Consider the following 19,970-nt stretch of genomic DNA (forward strand, 5'->3'; position numbering starts at 1 on the left):
CGCTCGAGGTCGTGGGAGCAGATTTGTTCGTGCGTATGATAAAAAAAAAGAGATAGAGAAATCGCATCGGAGTGAAAACAGTACTTCGAATCGATCTAGTGAGCATGTATACGAGCTACTACAGAAGCGTGTAGCTTATCAGAGAAACGATGAAACAGATTTCAAGCTGGATTTATGTTTCACTTTTTAATAAATTTTATTACAAATTAATGTACAAAATAATGTACACTTCGGAAAATTAAATATCTCTTTAAAAAATATAATAAATATATAGTATAATATAATTATAATTAAAATAAAGAGTAATTATTATCCAATATCTTTAGTAACACATTTTTCACGTAACAATTTGATAAATTGGTTCTGAATTTTCAAATCACAATAGAATGTATCGAAAGTATCTTTATTAAATAAAAAAGGTTCAAAGAAACAACTGCCTCTCAACCTCTACCGCCGAAAGAGCTGTCTCTCGAGAACGAAAGATTCCTCCGGAAAAAGAACTCGGACTTATCCTCATTTCACGGCGCAATTGCTACGACTGTGAACGTCATTGGTCGACGCTCTCACGGCGCCTCTGAATCTTTCATTCTCCTGAATAATAGATTAAATGTTTCATGGAGACCCTCCGCATTGGGACGCAGCGGTGCGTATAGGTGGACACAATCGTGCGCAACACGAGGATCCGTGGGTGATCCCGTAGGTTGTTAGAAAAGTCTCCGGAAGTAACCATCGTTTTGTATCCTGCTACGTTAAGTCCTTTGGCCGTTTCGGGGGGGGTCATAGAATGAGCATCGTAGGGGCGGAGGGCAGTCGGAGTAACGGTAGGATGGAGTGGCATGGGGGAGGACAAGGTGATAATTTGATAAGACATCGGGAGGGGTTGCCATGGAGACGATACAAAACCCAGAGCCTCAACTGGAACCCTCCAGGCGGCTTTCTCTCCTTCGTTGTTCTCTGCTTCTCTCTCTCTCTCTCCACCCCCAAGAAACTTTCCTTCAAGACTCCGCTCCATCAACCGGGAGACACCGAAGTGTCAAGTGTCCTGCCGCCACCACCGCTTTGCGACTCCCTCAACTTTTTTGTTCCGACCTCCCCAGTTACACGTTCGACGCGTGCGACATTGATGCGTACTATCGAAGATAAACACGCAAAGATACAAGAAAAAAACAATATCAGCGCTACGATGATTTGATAATGGTTTGAAATTGCTCTTTAGATATAAATGGCATTTTAGCAAGATCATCTCACTTCTTTCCCTCCCACGATACCCTGTATATAAATAATATAATTCTCATTCTCTAAAGGTAGTTCTCATTATGAATGCCGAAGAAAAGTATTATTAGCTAATTTAATAGCTACATGATTTTTTATTTTAATTACAATCGAACATTTTTGAAACATTTTTGTCATTCGGATACAATCGGTAATCAAAATATCAACTTCGTATAAGATAAGATTACCCACTTATACAGACTCTACATTGCGTCACGGCAAAGTTCCATTCCAAGATTAGGAAGGCTATGATACCCCAAATCGTGGGAGCAAGGAACGTGAACGTTAAATACAGAAGGGACGGGGGAGACCCCCGAAAGAGACATTACGATTATTACCGAGTGAAACTCGCAATGTGGGACTCGGCATCCCTGAAATGCATTGGCCACATGTGCTATATTCAACTGGATCCTCTCACAAGGACTCGGTCCAGACGGTTAGCTGCATTATTTATCGCATGAACTTGCCGGACTAATTGATCCCTTACGTCCCCTCGATAACGATACCCATCGGAATCACGAGTACGATTTTCGTATAACATTCGCGAAAGTTAACGAGCTGTCCAAAAGATGAGATAATTGCGTTCCAAGCGAATTCAATCCGACTAATTTTAGTATTTCCATCCAATTGGATAAAGCGACTTAAGAATACTCAAATATAGTTTATGTTCATGTTCGTGTGTGGAACACTAGTAAATAAAATTATTAGACTTAATAGAAATTCATAAGTTTATTAACATAATCGTTGAAATCGTTTATGAAAATTAATATCGACAGTAATACAATATTTTCATAAGATATATTTTTATCGGAAGTAGCTAATGATTTATATAAATATTAAAGCACTAATTTTGAATTTATTACATATTTTCTAATTATACGAGATAGATATGAATAATTATCGAAAGAAATTGTTATATGAGAAATTAATATTTCTAAATTTAATTTTAAAATAAAAATTTATAAATTATACTTACCGGTGTGTATATACGTGTGCTTCTTCATATCGCTCTTTTGGTGGAATCGCTTGCCGCAAAACTGACAAGGGTACGGTCTCGTGTCCGAGTGGATTAGAAGGTGAGTGCTGAGCGTGCTGGATCTCTTGAAGGCTTTACCGCATTGCTTGCATTCGAACACTTTCTCTGCGGAGTGCACAGCCCTGTGCTGCGTAAGACTAATTTCGTGGCCGAAGGTTTTGTTGCACAACTCGCAAGCGAATGGTCGCTTACCGTTGTGTGACCGCCTCGCATGAACCTGCATAAATCAATATATTTTATATGTATTTGCAAATTTGCATATAAACATTATCAGGCACCAAGATCCGCTTCGAGCGAAAATAGAATTCTTCTTCTTTGATTTATTTTTATTTTTCGGTCTAAATTTTACTTATAATTTCAATGTATCTTATTACATCTAGCAATTTAAGGTAATTCGATATATGTATAGGTATAAAATTCAAAACAATCTGTGACACAACAGGCAAGTAATAAAAAATTACATGCTCAAAATAGTCAAGCTTAAAATACTTTTTTCATGAATACAAGTAAGGTAATTTCTCTTAGTGCACACATTTAATATAATGCAAAGATATTATTTTACGTAATGTAAAAATAAAAAGGCTTTTGATATATTGCTTTTGATATATTGCAAATTATTGCAAAATATAAAAATTAATTATCGCGACGATAAAGAACGGATGAGAACATCAGCAGGAACAGCAGGAAATCAGAAATGAATCAAAACAACTAAGTCTGGAAAAAAGCACGCGTCGAATGCGCACATGTACCTCGAGCCCATGCGGCGTGCTGAACATCTTGTCGCACTTGACGCAGCTGTAGACATCGCCGAGCGGATGAGGATGGTGCAACCCGTGTGCCGTGTGAGTCGAATGCAGTCCCGGGTGAGCCGGATGAACGCCGCGTAACAACGGGTGCAAGTGCGGCGGCAGAAGATGATGCGGTAGCAGTTGGGGGTGCAGGTACGAGAGAGGGTGATGTGGATGGGGAGGCAGGAGACTGCTCTGAAGGTGCAACGGTGGGTACAGGATCGACGAGCCGGGTGGTGGTGGATGAGCGCCCATGGAAGCGGATTCTCGATGTGGGGACGCATTCTGCAGGTGTGCGGAAGGTGGATCCGGCCTCAGGAGTGCCGACACGCTGAAACTGTCGACAGATTTCTTCGGCGGATGCGATATGGGCGATGTCGCGACACTGACTGGCGATGGCGATGGCGTTGACGACGATCGTGGCGGACTCGAGGTACCTTCATGATCATCCTCGTCACCGACTTCCTCGACGTCCACATCGACTTCCTCTTCACCGACATCGACGTCCACCTCGGCGTCCCGACCATCGGGCGGAGGAGAATCCGGGCAAGGAGATTGAGACGGCGAGGGACTCCTTGTCGCCGGCGAGCCCACCAGACGACCAACTCCGAAAGATAACCGTTCTATAATACACCATTTAATAATAATTAAATATCATATTGCATTGGATTATTTCTAATTGATAATTGATCGTTTGTCTGATTATTTTTTTATTATAAATTTTAAAAATTAGATCAAGCTTAGTCGCGCAAAAGAAATCGATGATCATCTCGTATGGATTTTTCGCATCTCCAAGTATAAGACATGACATGTCGTAATCGATAAACCAGAGTTCATACACCAGTCACGAGAGCAAGATGGCCAATGACTGGACGAACGGTAGCTACGTCACGTATGAGGTACGTGTAGGACGCGAGGTACAGGGGAATCCGAAAAAAGAAGGCTACGGATAAATACAGTTTCTTCTGGCGGAAGGACCCGGCCGGAATGAGATTTGAGTCACGTACTGGGCCTTTTTTTTCCTAGCATGCTGGCGCGAGGGTGTTTAAGAGACGGACAGGGCACGAGAGGTCGTGACAGGGTCTCATGTTGCGCTAACGAGGTATCGCGAGGAGAGAACCGAATAGTGAGGTGTCGAGAGCGAAATGTATTTCCGCGACGTTTCGTGTGAAGCAGTGTCCTTAATGAAATCCCTGGCGCACCCTTTCGGAATATTTCATCCGACGCACAGTGCCGTGAGTCGTGATTAACTCTTGCGTTACAGTGTGAAATGGAATCATCCTTAAGTAATAAAGCGATGGAAAATATTTTATGCCTAATAGGAATTTCGATATCCTAACAATACCTTCGCTTAACATAATAGTTGTAGAGAGAGAATAGTACAAAAATACATTATTATTATATTATGTCCTTTTGTTAATGATTAGTGTGATTATCTAACAGATAATATATGTATCACGTAATTACGGCTCTAACATCCCATGGTTGGTTAATATATAACGAGGAGGTTAAGCATTTATTATTATTGAAATATTAAATTAATATTTTCACGATGACAATCGCAAATTGTATCGGATCGCAATTTTGGTATCGCTTGTCAATCGGAATTTACTGTGTTCTCTGATTATCAAACCGATGATTCTCGACACAGCTTTGATTTGTACGTCGCATCATTTTATCTGTTGATCGGTTCAAACGAAATATGATTCAATCATAAATTTTGATGTATTTGTTAGATTAAACACGTAGAATGTATTTATTTTGTTATCATGATTTAACGAGTACTTTTGGAGAAATCTAGATTTGATTTCAAGATATGATTAACGCAGATATGAATAATTCATTCAAATTGCATTTTAGGTAACTATTTACGTATTAAATAGTTCTGAAATATTTCTAAAAAATATCATGCACTGAAAAAAACTAAATTTTAATAAATATTTACTTGAATGGTTCTAACTAAATTTTACTAAATGTAAACATATTTGATACAAAAACCATTAATTTGATTTAATTATTATTTATTTTTGAGTAAATATTTATTTACTCTAAATAAATGTTTACTTAGAAATATGTATAGGTCATTTTGAAGGGAATTTAATAAGCTTTAAGATAATGTTATGTAAAATTTAATTCAAATTCTATTTTTTTTTTAAATTAAAGAAATATAAAAAGTGAGCAAATCGCAAAGTCAAAAAATTGTACTCCTAATATGAGATGCCCCCAGAAATCAATAATAAAGACCAAAATACATCAGCATTAACATTGTAATTAAAAAATTTAATGTTTCTAGAATATAGCCAAACAAACATAGCCAGTACGCGCGTAAAATGATCATACGATGCATTGTACCTAGGACTCTTCAGGTAGTTGGAACCAAACATCGCAGAAACAGGCACTCGATGTTCATTCCGATTGTCCTTTTTATTATAGTACAATAACATTCATACTTTAGCAATGATTTTCACTATGACATAGAAGCATAGGTCATTTCATATCAGAGATACCCTGAGTATCTCATATTTCCACGCCTTACGGTTTTACAATCATCAAATCTAACTTCTATAATTAAGCAATTTAACATATCCCGTATTTTTCAATTAATACAATCTTACTCTATCACTATATGAAGAATTTATTACCAAGTATTCAGTTATTAAATAATAAACAGAGTTTAAAGGCACATCTCTCAACAAAACTTGAAAACATCCAAATTCTAAAATCTTTTGTTATAACAATTACAGGCATGATCTAATAATGAATTTTCCACTAAATAGTTTCCAATCCAGGAGCAATAAATTCATGGTGGAACCAATAGATAGCGTTTATTAGTTTAACGGAAACGCCGCTATCTCATATTAGGCGCCTATCTCATAATAGGGGGCTTTCCTCTATGTATAAAGAAATATGTATTAAGATTTAGTAAATCTTTTTTAGTTTTTCAGTGTAGTTTGTACTGTAAATTAAATACAATTAATTTTAATAAATTTCTGATAATTAAATTGTAATAAAAAATGTTCTCTAAAATTAATTAAGAAGAAATAGATTCCGGTTGCACAAAATCCTACAAATAGAGGAAGACAATACGGAATTTCTAACACCAAAACCGTTACAATTTAAAATTGAATTATGTTTGATTATTATCCAGAAATTATGTGGGACTTGTCTAATAATCAAAGTTCATTTCGCTGTGATTTACGGTGTCGGATGAGTTGGAAATCGGACACGTGTGCATTTCGTCTCGCTACGAGAGAAATAAGGACGGATCTCCAGAATGTATTTCACAGCCCCTCTCGGCAATTTCGGCTTCGGACCACTCATATCGAGACTCATATTGCATCTCTTGCACACACCCTGTATATTATATTTATAATCCGTGCGCGCGACACGCGGTCACGTGCCGGCCCGTATGATGCACCGCGGTGTCGGCTAATCGCATTTAAAGCTCTCCGCGAGCCTCATCGTTGGGGTCGATTATTATCATGTCTCCTGGTGGCTTTGCAATCGAATCAAAATACGACTCGAGTCAGAGTGGCCTAATGTAATGAGAAACGCGCCTCGCGCCTGCGGGGATCGGTCCGAGAAAACAGATAGGTACTTTATTGCACCGGTCAAAAGCACAAAGGAAAAAACAAGGAGGGGCTAATGAAATTACTAATATTACATCCAAATTTTTTCTTACTTCTGTAACATATATTTAAAGCAATATATTACCCTAAATTTAGAATTTGCACATTTGTATGTGCATGTGTATATATATTTTTGTAAGTCGCAAGAAGTTACTAATTATACTCGTAAATTATTTTATTATGAACAGATCAGGTTGAAAGTAATGCTTCGCAATTTTTGAACATTAATTTAACTATTGAAATATATGCCAAAATTATGGGCTGGTAAATTAAAAAAATAATTAGTAGTAAATATCTTTCTATTTTAATTAAGTTTTCATTAGTTGCACAAGATCGCTGTGACCCTAAGTTATTTTTTTAAACGACGTATTTTCGTGCGACTAATCTTAGACTTAAAACATTTTCAAAGATATGGATTTTTAAATTTAATCATATGTGAACAATTTAATATTGTAGACACTAAATATAAATACATTATTAAAAATTAATTTCATTAAATATTTTTTTAAAAACTTGGGTTTTATGATAATTATGAAAACAATTCTATTGGCTTGCTTTCATTATCAGGAAAATAGAGGGAGTTCAAGATCAAAATGGGTAAAAAAGAAAGAGGAAGCTCGGACAGATGTGTCTCGCATCGTGATAGGAAGAACTGCTTACGCAAATGCTACGTCTGGGTCGACTGGAATGCGCTAAAAACTGACGATGCAAACTGCAACGCAAGAAAAACGGTTGACGACCATCCAGATGGGCTTAACTTTGGTCCGGGTTTGACGGGATCTGCGAATCTAGGCGTGTTTACGCACACACATGCATCTGGCACTATCTCGAGATGCATATCACGTGGTCTGTAGTGGCTTTCAACCTCTCGATACAGTGAATGAAACTTCTTGAATCGACTTCAAGATCGTTTTTGCCTGGACGCGGGCGGTTCCGCCACTGATGCGCGTTCGCCATATTTGCGTAAAGTGCTCGGAGTTGCTTACGGGATAAGCAAGACAAACTTTCCAGAATGTAGTTGACGTACAAACCCGGTGGTGAGCGAGCCAAAGTAAGAACTTGTCAACTTGTTCATTAAATATTATACGTAACTTGAATCATCATATAAAATAAAATGATTTTACTTAAGAGAAATTATTCTATTTTTTGTTAAAGCGATGCTTAATAAATATTCATGTGCACATTTTTGCAAATACGTTTTTAGTTTTATAAACTGCGAGCCGACTCGATTTATAGGACTTGAAACAAAATCGCTAATTAAAGTGTCATACACTGAAAAAAGAAATACTAAATATAAAATTAAAAAATATTTGGTGGTCTAATTGGTAAGGACGCTCACACGGAATGTAAGAGATCCGGGTTCGATTCCCGGCCGAGGTAATATTTTTCGCAATAAATTTATTTACAGTTTTTCAGCACAGTAACATCTTGCTAATATGATGCCTGATTGTGCATCAAAAATTAGTTCAGTTTGTGATATTATTCCAGTAGTTTAATTGCGTTTATAAATCCGGAAAATCAATTCGGCGCGGAGTTTGAAGGACTACAAATATGGTATATATGCAAGTACATATATAGTATATATATATATATAATTCACATTGAATTATTTAAAGCATTATAGATCTAGCTTCGACCGTTAAAGGCATTTTAATTTCTATTATTAATTGTGTTTCTCACATAGCACGGTCATTAAAAAAATGTTTAATTTTGTTTAAAAAATATTTGTTTGAATAGTTATAAGTAAATATTTACTAAATGTGAACGTATATTTATTTGGTACAAGAACCATTAATTTGATTTAATTATATTATTTTTTATCTTGAATAAATATTTACTTACCGGAGGTAAATGTTTAGAACTATTAAAAAAATATTAGTAACGGAAATATTATAATTTCCTTATGACTCTCTCGAAATAAATTAATGAAATTGAGTTGTTGGAGCGTGATTAAATTATACTGTTGTTTTGTGCAATATATTTACTTGAATATATATTTCAATTCAAACGTTTCGACTCTTTTTTAAATCATCAGCTATATACAATTCTTCAAATCTCTGACACTTCCCTCATACAACCATAGATAGCCACTAGTGGATTAGATTATCCCAAGTGAGCATGAATTTCATTGTATTTTTTGTAGAAAAATTCATTAAAGATGATTGATGAGAGAAATGATTAAAAATAAGTGTCAAATATTACAAGAATATTGTATATGCATTCATGTAAGAAACGTTGAAAAAACATATCATTAATCAGAATAGAAAATAACACGTGTGTTGGTCAAGACAAAACAAAATTGAAACTGTATCGACAGTCTCAACTTTGTCTTGCCTTGACCAACACGTGTTATTTTGTTCTATTCTGACATTAGAGATTTGAAGAACAGTGTATTGCTGATGATGACTAAAAAAAGACCCAGTAATTAGCAAGAAAACGTTATTTTTCAAGAGACGTGTATAAACAATTATAAGCAGAAATTGGATCGATAAGATTAAGAGAAATAATTCTATTTTTTCAGTTGAAGTGGGTCTTAATAGTATGGTGCTCAATAATATTTGTATGCAAATTTTTGCAAATATGTTTTTCAGTTTTATAAACTGCTCGCAAATTCAATATGCGCCATTTCAACATGTCGCCCGTCCTGGAGAGTCAAGATTATCATGATACGAGTTTCGAGTTCAAACATTAACTGAAATGATATCTTTCGTAATAAGTTCTTTTCAGGTTTTTAAGATACTTATTCGTCTAGCATCATTGTCAATTTAATTTGAATATTAATATTTCAACTTTAGTTTGCGATTGCATTGTAAGTCCGATAAACTAAATTGGCGCGCAGATTATAATAAGTGTATTTGTAAAAATTTGCATGAATTAAGCACCAAGATTTACTTCGATCGAATGAAAAAAAATTATATTATTAAAAATATTAATTCACATGCATTTACCATTAAAATAGATCATAATCTGTCGTCTACTGTCTAAATCAATTCGAGTTAAAATCCTTTCTTTTGAATTTTTTATGAGTACACCCTGATATTGCTTCTTGTGATAGGATTAACTTTAAACAGCCACTGACGGCTGGATGAAAAATCCGTTTTTGAAAACCCACATCGTCCTGTCACTCGGCTCTATTGACGCCGCTTGCGCGACAAAGGTCACGCGTATCTTTTTCCATGAATCGTCAGCACGGAAGGGGTTTGAAGGGTATAACGGTTCTAATAGCGGCAGATCACTACGCAGTAAACGACTGACGGACGACAGAAGATTAAAGTTGGCCGTTAACTCGATCTAATTGTTCCCCCCGACTTGGCCTTCCTTTATTAATCCACGTCCACAACCATCTTCGGTATCGTCATCCCCTTGTCAAAAGTCGTCTTATCAATTCGCAAGAAACATTTATACGCCGAAATCGTCGATCGAGTTTACTCATTAAAGATATCTCACATATTAATCAAAAATGTAATTATAAATAAAAATTTTACTTCCTATCTATTCAACGTCAAACGGAAATAATGTACGTAGTTATAAAAATTTTAAATTTTCTTAACTCTTAGTACACGATTGGATTATTCGTGTCCTGTACATTCCTTTTCTTCGAAAAACTAGGAGCATCAAAAGTAATAATTAATTACAACATTTATATACAATACAATTTAAAAAAATGCACAATCTTACAAGGACTTCCTTATGATGTTTGAAAATATATAAGAATCAAATAATTTTTATATATTTATTAAAGCAATAAAAATTAACCCGTGATATGAATGACCATCGTGTGTAGAAAAGAACTGGAAAGTCATAGTCTATACTAAAGGTTAATATTTAGATGTCACGTTACAATATATTTGAATACTGTAAAATTATTTCTATTATCAATATATAATATATGCATTTCAAAATTATTCAACTTAAAATTTTAGAAGGAAGTAAATACTAAAGTTCATTTGCTTGCAGAAATGTTAAAAAAATTGTTTACCTTGTTGTTTACTATAAGTCAAGATTGTTGAGGATTTTCATTGTATCAACATAATATTCTAACAAATCACAGAATAAATTTCCGCTTACTTGTCTTAAAATAGCTTCTTTCTACGATTTCCTTGATCTTCTGCATGTTCTATAATAAAGATAGCAGTGATAGTCTATATAAATAATAATACGATATTGCTCAAGCAGCGGTATGTTTGCGCGACGCAAATCTTGGCGGCGGCGACGTAAACGCGACGATAAAAGTAGTAACGCGGTTGATCTTATCATGTCTGAGAATGAACGGGGCAGATGAATGGCCACGTGCACGCGCGCGCGCGGAAGAAGTAGGAAGAGAGTATGCACGGACATTTAACATGACAAGATGTTACTAATTCAGGGTAGGTACAAGTACAAAGGAGCCGACGGACCGAATCCCTGTGCCCGCGCCTCTAATCCGCTCCAATTGGACCGGCAGGAGTTAGAAAGGCCCATGTCTGTGCGTGGTATGACGCGTGCTACCATTTATCCCAATCGTCGACGACGACCGGTCGTTCTTAATGATCGGCAAATAAAAACCTGCCGTCATCCGGGCTGAGGAGGAAGCCATCATCACAACGGGGCGAAAGGTCGACTCTACACCCGCCCATCTACACCTTCCGAAGAGAAGTAAAAAGCAACGGCAAATGTAAGTACTGCGACGATTATATGCCTGAAGCGCCGACGTCGTAAGCGCAGTTTCTTTAAACATTTAATACGAGCAAAATTATATATATATATATATAAATGTATATGTATATGCAGTACTCGTAGTAAATCTGTAGCAAACGATATGAGGTAATAAATAATAATAATCAGTAACGAACAATAATAATCAGTAACAAGTAAACTCGCGTAAAATGATATATATACATAATTTGATACTCGATACATTTTAATTTAAAATATAATCATAACATTAACTTTTGATAAAAGATTTCCTTGCTAATGAAAAGCATTATTATTAGGACAAAGTCCAAATTATTTCTACAAATGCTTTTATTTCTATCGTTTTTCATTTCGAGGGAATATTTCATGGGAATATCATATGAAAATGATCTGAAATATATGATATAGTGAAATATAATATTAAAAGTTAGAACTTTTTCAAATGCAGTAAGTCAGCACTACTGCATTTTGATATTAAAAAATCCTTTTATCGTGGTATAATTTGATTGAATATACAAACTTGTGATAAAGCGAATTATTGGCTCTTCATGATGCACTTACCTGAATGACTCTTTGGTAAAGGTGGCAGATTCGTAACTTCCGTGGCATTCCCGAAAGGTGCCCACAGTCTCGGAAACATTAAACGAACATTGCATCCTCCTAAAAAAGACAATTACATAATATTAAAACAGTTAAACAAATATAATTTATTAAATCTCTTGTATTAAAAATTAATTTAGACGTATAGTAATATGTATTTAAAAAAAACATTTTACATGTATAACATTTAATATGTATATTAAAACATTAATTTTTATATTACACATTTGTAATAATAAAGATGATTCTATCAAATATGTTTTATGATAAATTCTTATTTTGTTTTGTATTAAAAATATAATATAAAATTATCGAACAAATACATCTGCCATTACAGTTAAATCGATTACGATTGAAAGACAATGTACGCGAAGTCTCAAGTGAAAAGATAGTGATGCAAATGACGAATCGATTGGGCATTTTTCTCGATCGTTTATGCATCGTTACTCCGTCAGCTACTAACGTTGCAATGACATCTCAAGTCCTGACAAATTTAGTATTCCTAGTTCGTAGGAAAGATCAACCCCTCGACAAGAGCGTCTTTATTAGAAAGGAGGAGAAACCCTCCTCCTATTTATCAACCTTGCCTTGGCTATTACTCGCTCTCTTTCTCCCCGAAACCTGCATTCCTATCCCCGAACATCCGCCATCCATCCTGGTTGGTTTCTTTGATCGTTCCGATGGAGGATTAAAGTTCGAAGACTTCACTCCAATTCACCATCACGATGATTAATTAAACAAGTGAAATCTTCGTTTTTCGCTTGGAGTACGGAATGTCAAAAGTTATGCGGTATATCGAATTAATATTGGCACGATTATACTGTCGTACTAAGAGATTTATATGTTAAAGATGACACAACTTATTCAACAATCTTTTCACGCAAAATTGATAGCTTAATATTACATCTATAAAATTCATATATAAAGTTATTATAACGTTTTAAGTTATAAATATAGATAAAAACATGCAAAACACATTCGTTTTATTGCTCAATAATTTGAAGATTAACAATTTCTGACATCATAACAACGTAAAAAAGAAGTCTGTAACTATCGCAATGAGAAATAAATCGCGAGTGTCAAGAAAAGTTGCAGTTCGACCGATCATAAATGATCATACTGTGTAATCCCTGTTGGTTTTCTTATACAGGTGCGATAAAATCCGAGCTTTACGATGAGCGTAGAACCTATCTAATCATTTAATTTGATTGCGCTAAATCAAATCTATTTTTCCTATATCGATATCATATTGTACATGTGTCAGTCTCTTCATTTTATTGTTGAATAAAAACAAAAATCTAATCAGAAATAAAATGCAAAATAAAACTTTGTTAATAGTGATAAATAAGATAAGGCAAAGTATAATATATGTTAGAATTTTTTTCGATAATAACAAATATTTGCATTGTAATTACACTTATTATAAATGTGCATGTCTTTAAATTAAGGTAAAATTTATTTAAATTACGATTGTATTAAATTTATTAATATTAAGAAATGATGTTAGAAATAAAATATACCAATAATTCAAATAAAATATACCAATAATAACGTTATTCTACAGTGAAAAAATTAAAATTAATAAAATTAAAATTAAGTAAACAGGCTCAATAAATTAAATAATATAACAAAGATTGTTGAAATTAATAATTTAAAAGAAGGAAAGTTAATAATAAAAATTTGACAACATATTTCTGTATTCTTAATTATAGTAAGTATTTGCGGAACAATAAATTTATTGTTATATCCGATATGATGTATCATTTCCGTAACTCTCGATAATCGCTGCAAGATCTATCGATAACGAGATATCGGTCGTTCGGTTATATCAAGAATCGACAAAAAAAAAAGCGAGAGAAATCTGTAATCCGGGCAATATAGAGGACCGACTGGGATAATCTGAGATAGCACGAAGAGAGATTAGACACTCCACGCCGCAAAGGCTGTCTCATTCTTGCCAGGATTATCAGAAATAAATCATATGTTCCTATACAGCGGACGTGTACCGCACGCTTGAGATAAGATGGCTGGTGTAATACATTGATACACGTGTATACACAATGCAGGTAATGCGTGTTTGTCAGCCTACGAGAACATCGGTGATATTGTGCCGTTTGCTCGCGCGACTACGTTTATCCTGCGTAGTCTCGCATACGTTTCGCGCTATCAGTCTGTCATAAATCTATAAAACGGTAAGGCCAATGTGATTTGCCGTGAAAATCACCGATAAAAACAGAATGATTGGAAAAATCCAAAGAATTTAGAGGATCGGTCTGTTAGAACCAAGAAAGTTATTTCGCGCTAAAAGACTTTGGGTCGCAAGATTTTTTAAAACGAGAAAGGGAAAAGATAGATTCAATAGGACATACATTATAATTAAAAATATACTTTACACAATTGAATTCTCAAATCAGTATGCAGAGAACAAAAGATTGAGGTACTTAAATGAGTAGAAGTCCAAACACGTTTACACAGATATTAAACACTTCTTTTGAATAATTAACTTTTTCTTAGCTTACTGTTAAAAGAAAAAAGAATTTAAATGTTACAAGGAATATAAATAACATTTTTTCCTTTCAATCACAAGGAATAATAATTCTGCAAATGAGTAGAAATGTCCTCGTATAACTTCTAATTGTAAGTCTCGTACTAAACGGAATTTCTGAGTACCTTGACGGATACAAGTAGCAGAGGAACAGCAGACAACCCCTCGATGAGCTGCCTATCACCTGGCAATTATCGCTTAAACCGCTTAGCTCAACGCCTATAGCTCGATATTATTGCGTTTAGCCTGTTACCGCGATTAGTAGCGGGGTATTAGTATAGGCAGCCATCTAATGCCAGCCATCCCCTTTCACCTGTTGAACAGACCGTTGTGATGACGGCCCCCTACGCACCTGCACGCGCGTGTGCGTGTTCGTGCGTGAGCTACGAGCATCCTGTCTCGCTTGCTCTCGCGCGCGATCCTCACGCGTGTGCCACAAGCTCAGGTGTCGACGCGAATTGCAGGAGCCACCGCGTAAACGCCACGTTGCAAGGGTAATAGGCAGATAATAGATAGGATGATGACAGGCGAGAGATGGGCACGGAGTGAGAGTCGGGGGCGCTACGTCAGCGAGTGGCATACGGCTAGATGGAGATGTCAAAGGCCTGAACGCGATATGTTTCGGCTGATTATGTGGAATATGGGGCTTTCTCTGCATTCTATAATCAGCGCGTATTTGGGGTTTGATCAGCTCGTGTGGGTGTCTCGATCAAAATTATTGACGAATACTGGATTTTCAATCGCGATAATGCATATATCGTTCAAATATGCGAGTACTATACTGACGAAATATAGATATTTTAATTCTGAAGTTTGAGAAAGTATAATTGTGTTACGTATATTTTTATATCCCTAAAAAATTCACGTTAAATGGATGGATAATTTTTTTTATTAAAAACATTTTACAAATATTGTGTAGTAAATAATATTGAGTTTATTTACTTACAAATTAATATTTGCTTCAATATTTCATCCACAATTAGGAAAGATTGTTGGTGATCATTTTATCTGCAGTATTTAACGTTGGCAAACAACAAAGCTGTAATGATCTATTGTGATACAATGGGTCTGTTGCTAGAAATCGTCCTTTGTTTGTATATATCTTTTATCTACAACTTTTTATCTACAATTTAATTTTATCAATAACTCAAAATTGAAGTTTATATAGGTTTATATATTTTTTACTTAAAAATTTTATCTATTATTTTTTACCTGTAATTTAATTTTATCCACAACTTAAAATCATTTTTATATGCACACAATATTTCATATTTTACATGATTTGTCTTATATTTATCTATCAAATATTGCTAATGAGAATAAAAGAATTATTACAATACTAAAATTATTATAATAAAATATTGTCCTTAAAATGCAATTAAAAAAATATTTCGGTTAATATCTAAAAGTGCTAAAAAATAACATTTTAACTAACAAATGCAGTGATAATTTAGCTTTAATAGATCATTGAAGAAACCTCACCTTCATCGATAGGAATCTGCGGATTTTCTTGAACATTTTCATTGTTGTTGGTTTCCGGCGGCAACGGTTGTTGATGTACGAGCGACGAAGCCGGTTGTTTGGGCTTGACAACTCGAAATGCTGATGCCTCGGCAACTCCTCGTCTCGAAAAGTCTAATGGACCCACCCCGACAGGCGAGTGTTGTTGCTGCACTTCCATCATCCTGGACCTCGAGTCCGTTCACCGTTTTACAACTTTCGCGTCACTACACACGACATTCGCATCTCCTCCTCCAACACGCTTGTAATCTTTAAGTTCTTTCAGCAATAAACAAACATACACAATCTTCCCTAATCTAATTTCAAATGAAATTATCCAGGAAATCCTTTTTAGGACGTTGACAGCCTCTAAGGATTCTTCAAATATTTGGAAACTTGTGTCTTCGGAAACAATGATTTCTTAATAATTACTGAGATTCTTTGGTAACTTTTTAAGTAAAGGATGTGTCTTCTTCAGCAATGTATGCAACCTCAAGTATGTTTGGTACAATCCTTTCTCAGGACTACCTGTTCACGGACTTCATCCTTTCATGGGATGTCAACATCAATCTCGTGGTAGTACAAGCACTAGAGATTCTTTTGCCAACACAGTCAAGACACTCGGAGTAGTCTGTTAGTAATGGTAATTCGTCAACACCTGGATAGGTCCCCAGCTTCACAGGACAGTTTTTGCCTACTTTGCAACAATGAATACGTGTTGCGCAAGAAACGGGACTTCCGGTTGTCAGTGACACTGATTTTCGTGCAGTCCATCGGTCGGACAGGACAGGTCGGAAAACGGCGGAGCACCGGCTTAAACCCGGGAATGTGAGAGACGTTAGCTGTTAGAGCGGGTGCCTCGACGCCGACTGCTGTTAACGGATCTGATAGTGGAGGGACTCCCATGCGATGACGATCGCGAGAGCGGCGGACGTAGAGAAGGACAGGGACGGAGAGAGCCACACGAACAACGCACACATTGTCGGCGTTCATACGGAGAGGGAGAACACCCACACAGAAGTGCGATGCACACCAAGATTTTGGTCCCGGGTCCCGCCTCTCGGGCACGCCTTCTCTATTCTACTCCACCCACACACACACCGGGTTGTTCCCTATATATGTGGTGATACACGTACAAACCAACACGTGGACGATCGTCGAGCCATGAAAAGGAGTGGGGCTGACGACGCTACCGAATGCTACCGGGCGTCGTTGCTGCGGTACCGCATGAGGGGTTGCTGATGGGGTTTTGTGCTTGTGTGCGTACGTGCTTCTGGTATATGTGTGCGTGGGTTCACGTCTGTACGCGTGTGTCTGAACTGCACCGGCCAGCGAACACGAGATACACGTTGCGCGCTACGCTCTCTCACCTCCTGGTTGCAGCATTATGTGGAACCACTCGGCCACCCTGATTCCACTCTTGACTCCACTGATTGATATTTGCGCGCTGCCCTCGCACACTTGAACGTACATGCACGTACGCCGCACGATGCTGGATACAAGGAGCGAACTTGGAAAATTTAGGCAACGAGGGCGAAGGTGAAAGAGAGCTCCGCGTTTTTATGACTGCAAGGGTAATCTTCGATATTTTCGAGAAGATGAGATTTCGAAAGAAATGAAATCTTCGTAGCTGTGTGGTTGAGAAGTTTCTAGATCACGTCCATCGCTCTTTCAGGGAATTGTGTACTTAGATAGTATCTGTTTGAAAAAATAAGTGTGAAAAATATAAACGAATTTTAGAGTATTAATTACCTGAAAAATATATCAAATATATGCAAACTTTAGATAAGAGCTAATATATGTATGATACGATCAAAATTAAAAATATTTGTAGAAAAGCAAAAAATAATAGATGACATTTTTGTTCAAATGTACGACAACAGATTAAAAAATGGTGTGTTTGAAAATGTCAAAATTTAAAACAATATTAAACTGACATACCTTATGACAGATTTTTCCTATGTTAGTTCAGACAAGAATTTACTTTAATCTTTGCTCTTTCATAAAACCGAGCGCGCGCATATCCCCGATAGGAACGTTGAAAATCTTTTATGATACGCTCTGAAGGGATAAATCTAACACGATATCGAGCAGCAATAAAGTTTATCAAGCGTCAAACAGTTTTAACGGTTTAATCGCCTGTCGAAACGACAACGGTATTTTCTGAACTGGCGTGACTTCCGATAAAGCAGAATTTTCGGTGCAATTTCACATATTTCGATAATTAAGGTATATTGTGTGCAATAGGCTTAATTTTTGTTGTCAAAAATGTGTACAGTGTTTGTTACTTGTCTACTTTAACGTTTAAGACTTTTGTTTATATCAAATTATGACGTTAGAAGTGTAAAAATGCACAATAAAAATTCTTACAAAATATATTAAAATTTCTGTTTCAATATAAAACAATACTTATGTATTGTATATACAAAGTTAGAATCGACTCAAATTCCAAAAACTTCTCTTTCATTTAATTAATTAATTAATAATTAAATTTATACATTAAATAATTATATACCTAGAAATAAATTATACATATATAATTAGAAACAGAAATAAACTATGTTTACAGCTACAACTGTCAAATTAATATAATCTAGAAATAAATATGATTTAATTCTTCCTTAAAACAAAACCGTAATTTTCAGTCATATTTTGTAAGTCTAATCTATTGATTGCAGATGTTATTTTATTGAAAAATATTTCTATTTGAATATAATTTGCAAGAATTCTTATTGTGTATTTTCTCGTTCTGACGTTATAATTTGACATAGCGGTGAGTGGACAAAAGCTTTAACTCAATCGCGCATATAAAAGACTTACAAAATCTTCCACTGCATTGATAATCGATGCTTTAATTCGTAGCATTTTTCTCCGTTTTTTCGATCTGATAACAGAGAGATTACGAGTTTATTTTTCGTGCGCTTATTCATCATGATAACGGTTGCGAAATTATCGCAAGATATTTATATAAATAAACTTAGTAATTATTAAATTAATGCCAAATTAAATTTAAATATTAATTATTTTAGTAGTTACTAGAATGAATATTTACAAGATGCAAACGGAGTTTGAAGGTATAGAATTTTGGAATAAATTAAGTCATAAATAATAATTATTTATATAGATCTTTTCCGAGTGGTCGGAGTATAGTTATGCCGTTACATCCATAAATTAATATGATTCATGACACAATTTAATTATCATGCTACATGCTTGCTCGCTGCTACAACGCAGTATTGCATTGAAACGAATCAGATGCGAAAGCCAAACATAACAGAATTTAACAGACATACAACTTGTTAAAGTTGATCCTAAGAAATGTCACATATTCCATGATAATAACACACACGCACACACATATACACACACATATTGACAATATATCTCAAAAACCATGATAAAACGTCTACATCTCGGAAATCACTTTTATAATTAGTTCTATGAAAGTCTAACGACCAATAAAGGAGCTAACGATGTAATCATTTAATGTTTAGATTGCAAGGAATAGATTGCGATGTCACACATCTTGAACGCATTTCAATATTGTCATATAATTTGCCGTAAAAACGACATATAATTTCGACATTTCGCTTTTAATATATAATTATTCAATAAATTTATAAATGCAATACTATTACTAAATCACAGAACAGTCAGGTACTATTTTTTCTTTATATTATAAAATGATACCATTTTATAAAGAAATTATGATTTATATAAATAGTCACAATGATAAATATCACTGTATAGACAATACATCTGTTAGATTGGATTCTCAGAATAATGCAGTATCTTGTTCTCTTTTCACAAGAACTCTCTTGCTGGAGTGCATATAACTAAGAAAAACTCAACTAAGTTTCTTGAGATGATACTCTATATCTCCTGGCAGATGATTCTCTGCGCGTACGCTAGGAAATCGAGATGCA

The 19,970-nt window shown here is 35.4% G+C and overlaps 1 protein-coding gene across 1 annotated transcript in view; it reads right to left on the reverse strand.

Moving 5' to 3' along the window:
• LOC108724793 (zinc finger protein 358) overlaps window positions 1–16,900 on the reverse strand; it is a 30,026-nt gene extending 13,126 nt beyond the window's left edge. Inside the window, exons 1-4 of the mRNA XM_018451410.1 lie at window positions 16,027–16,900; window positions 11,961–12,059; window positions 3,058–3,719; window positions 2,249–2,525 (exon numbers count right to left, since the gene is read on the reverse strand). Of these exons, the coding sequence (XP_018306912.1) occupies window positions 2,249–2,525; window positions 3,058–3,719; window positions 11,961–12,059; window positions 16,027–16,228 (1,240 nt within the window). The 5' untranslated portion in view covers window positions 16,229–16,900. The remainder of the gene's footprint in view (window positions 1–2,248; window positions 2,526–3,057; window positions 3,720–11,960; window positions 12,060–16,026) is intronic.
• Between the last annotated feature and the right edge of the window lie 3,070 nt (window positions 16,901–19,970).

Source organism: Mycetomoellerius zeteki, unplaced genomic scaffold, assembly GCF_001594055.1.
Source record: "Mycetomoellerius zeteki isolate Tzet28-1 unplaced genomic scaffold, Tzet1.0 scaffold310, whole genome shotgun sequence".
NCBI classification, from domain to species: Eukaryota; Metazoa; Arthropoda; class Insecta; order Hymenoptera; family Formicidae; genus Mycetomoellerius; species Mycetomoellerius zeteki.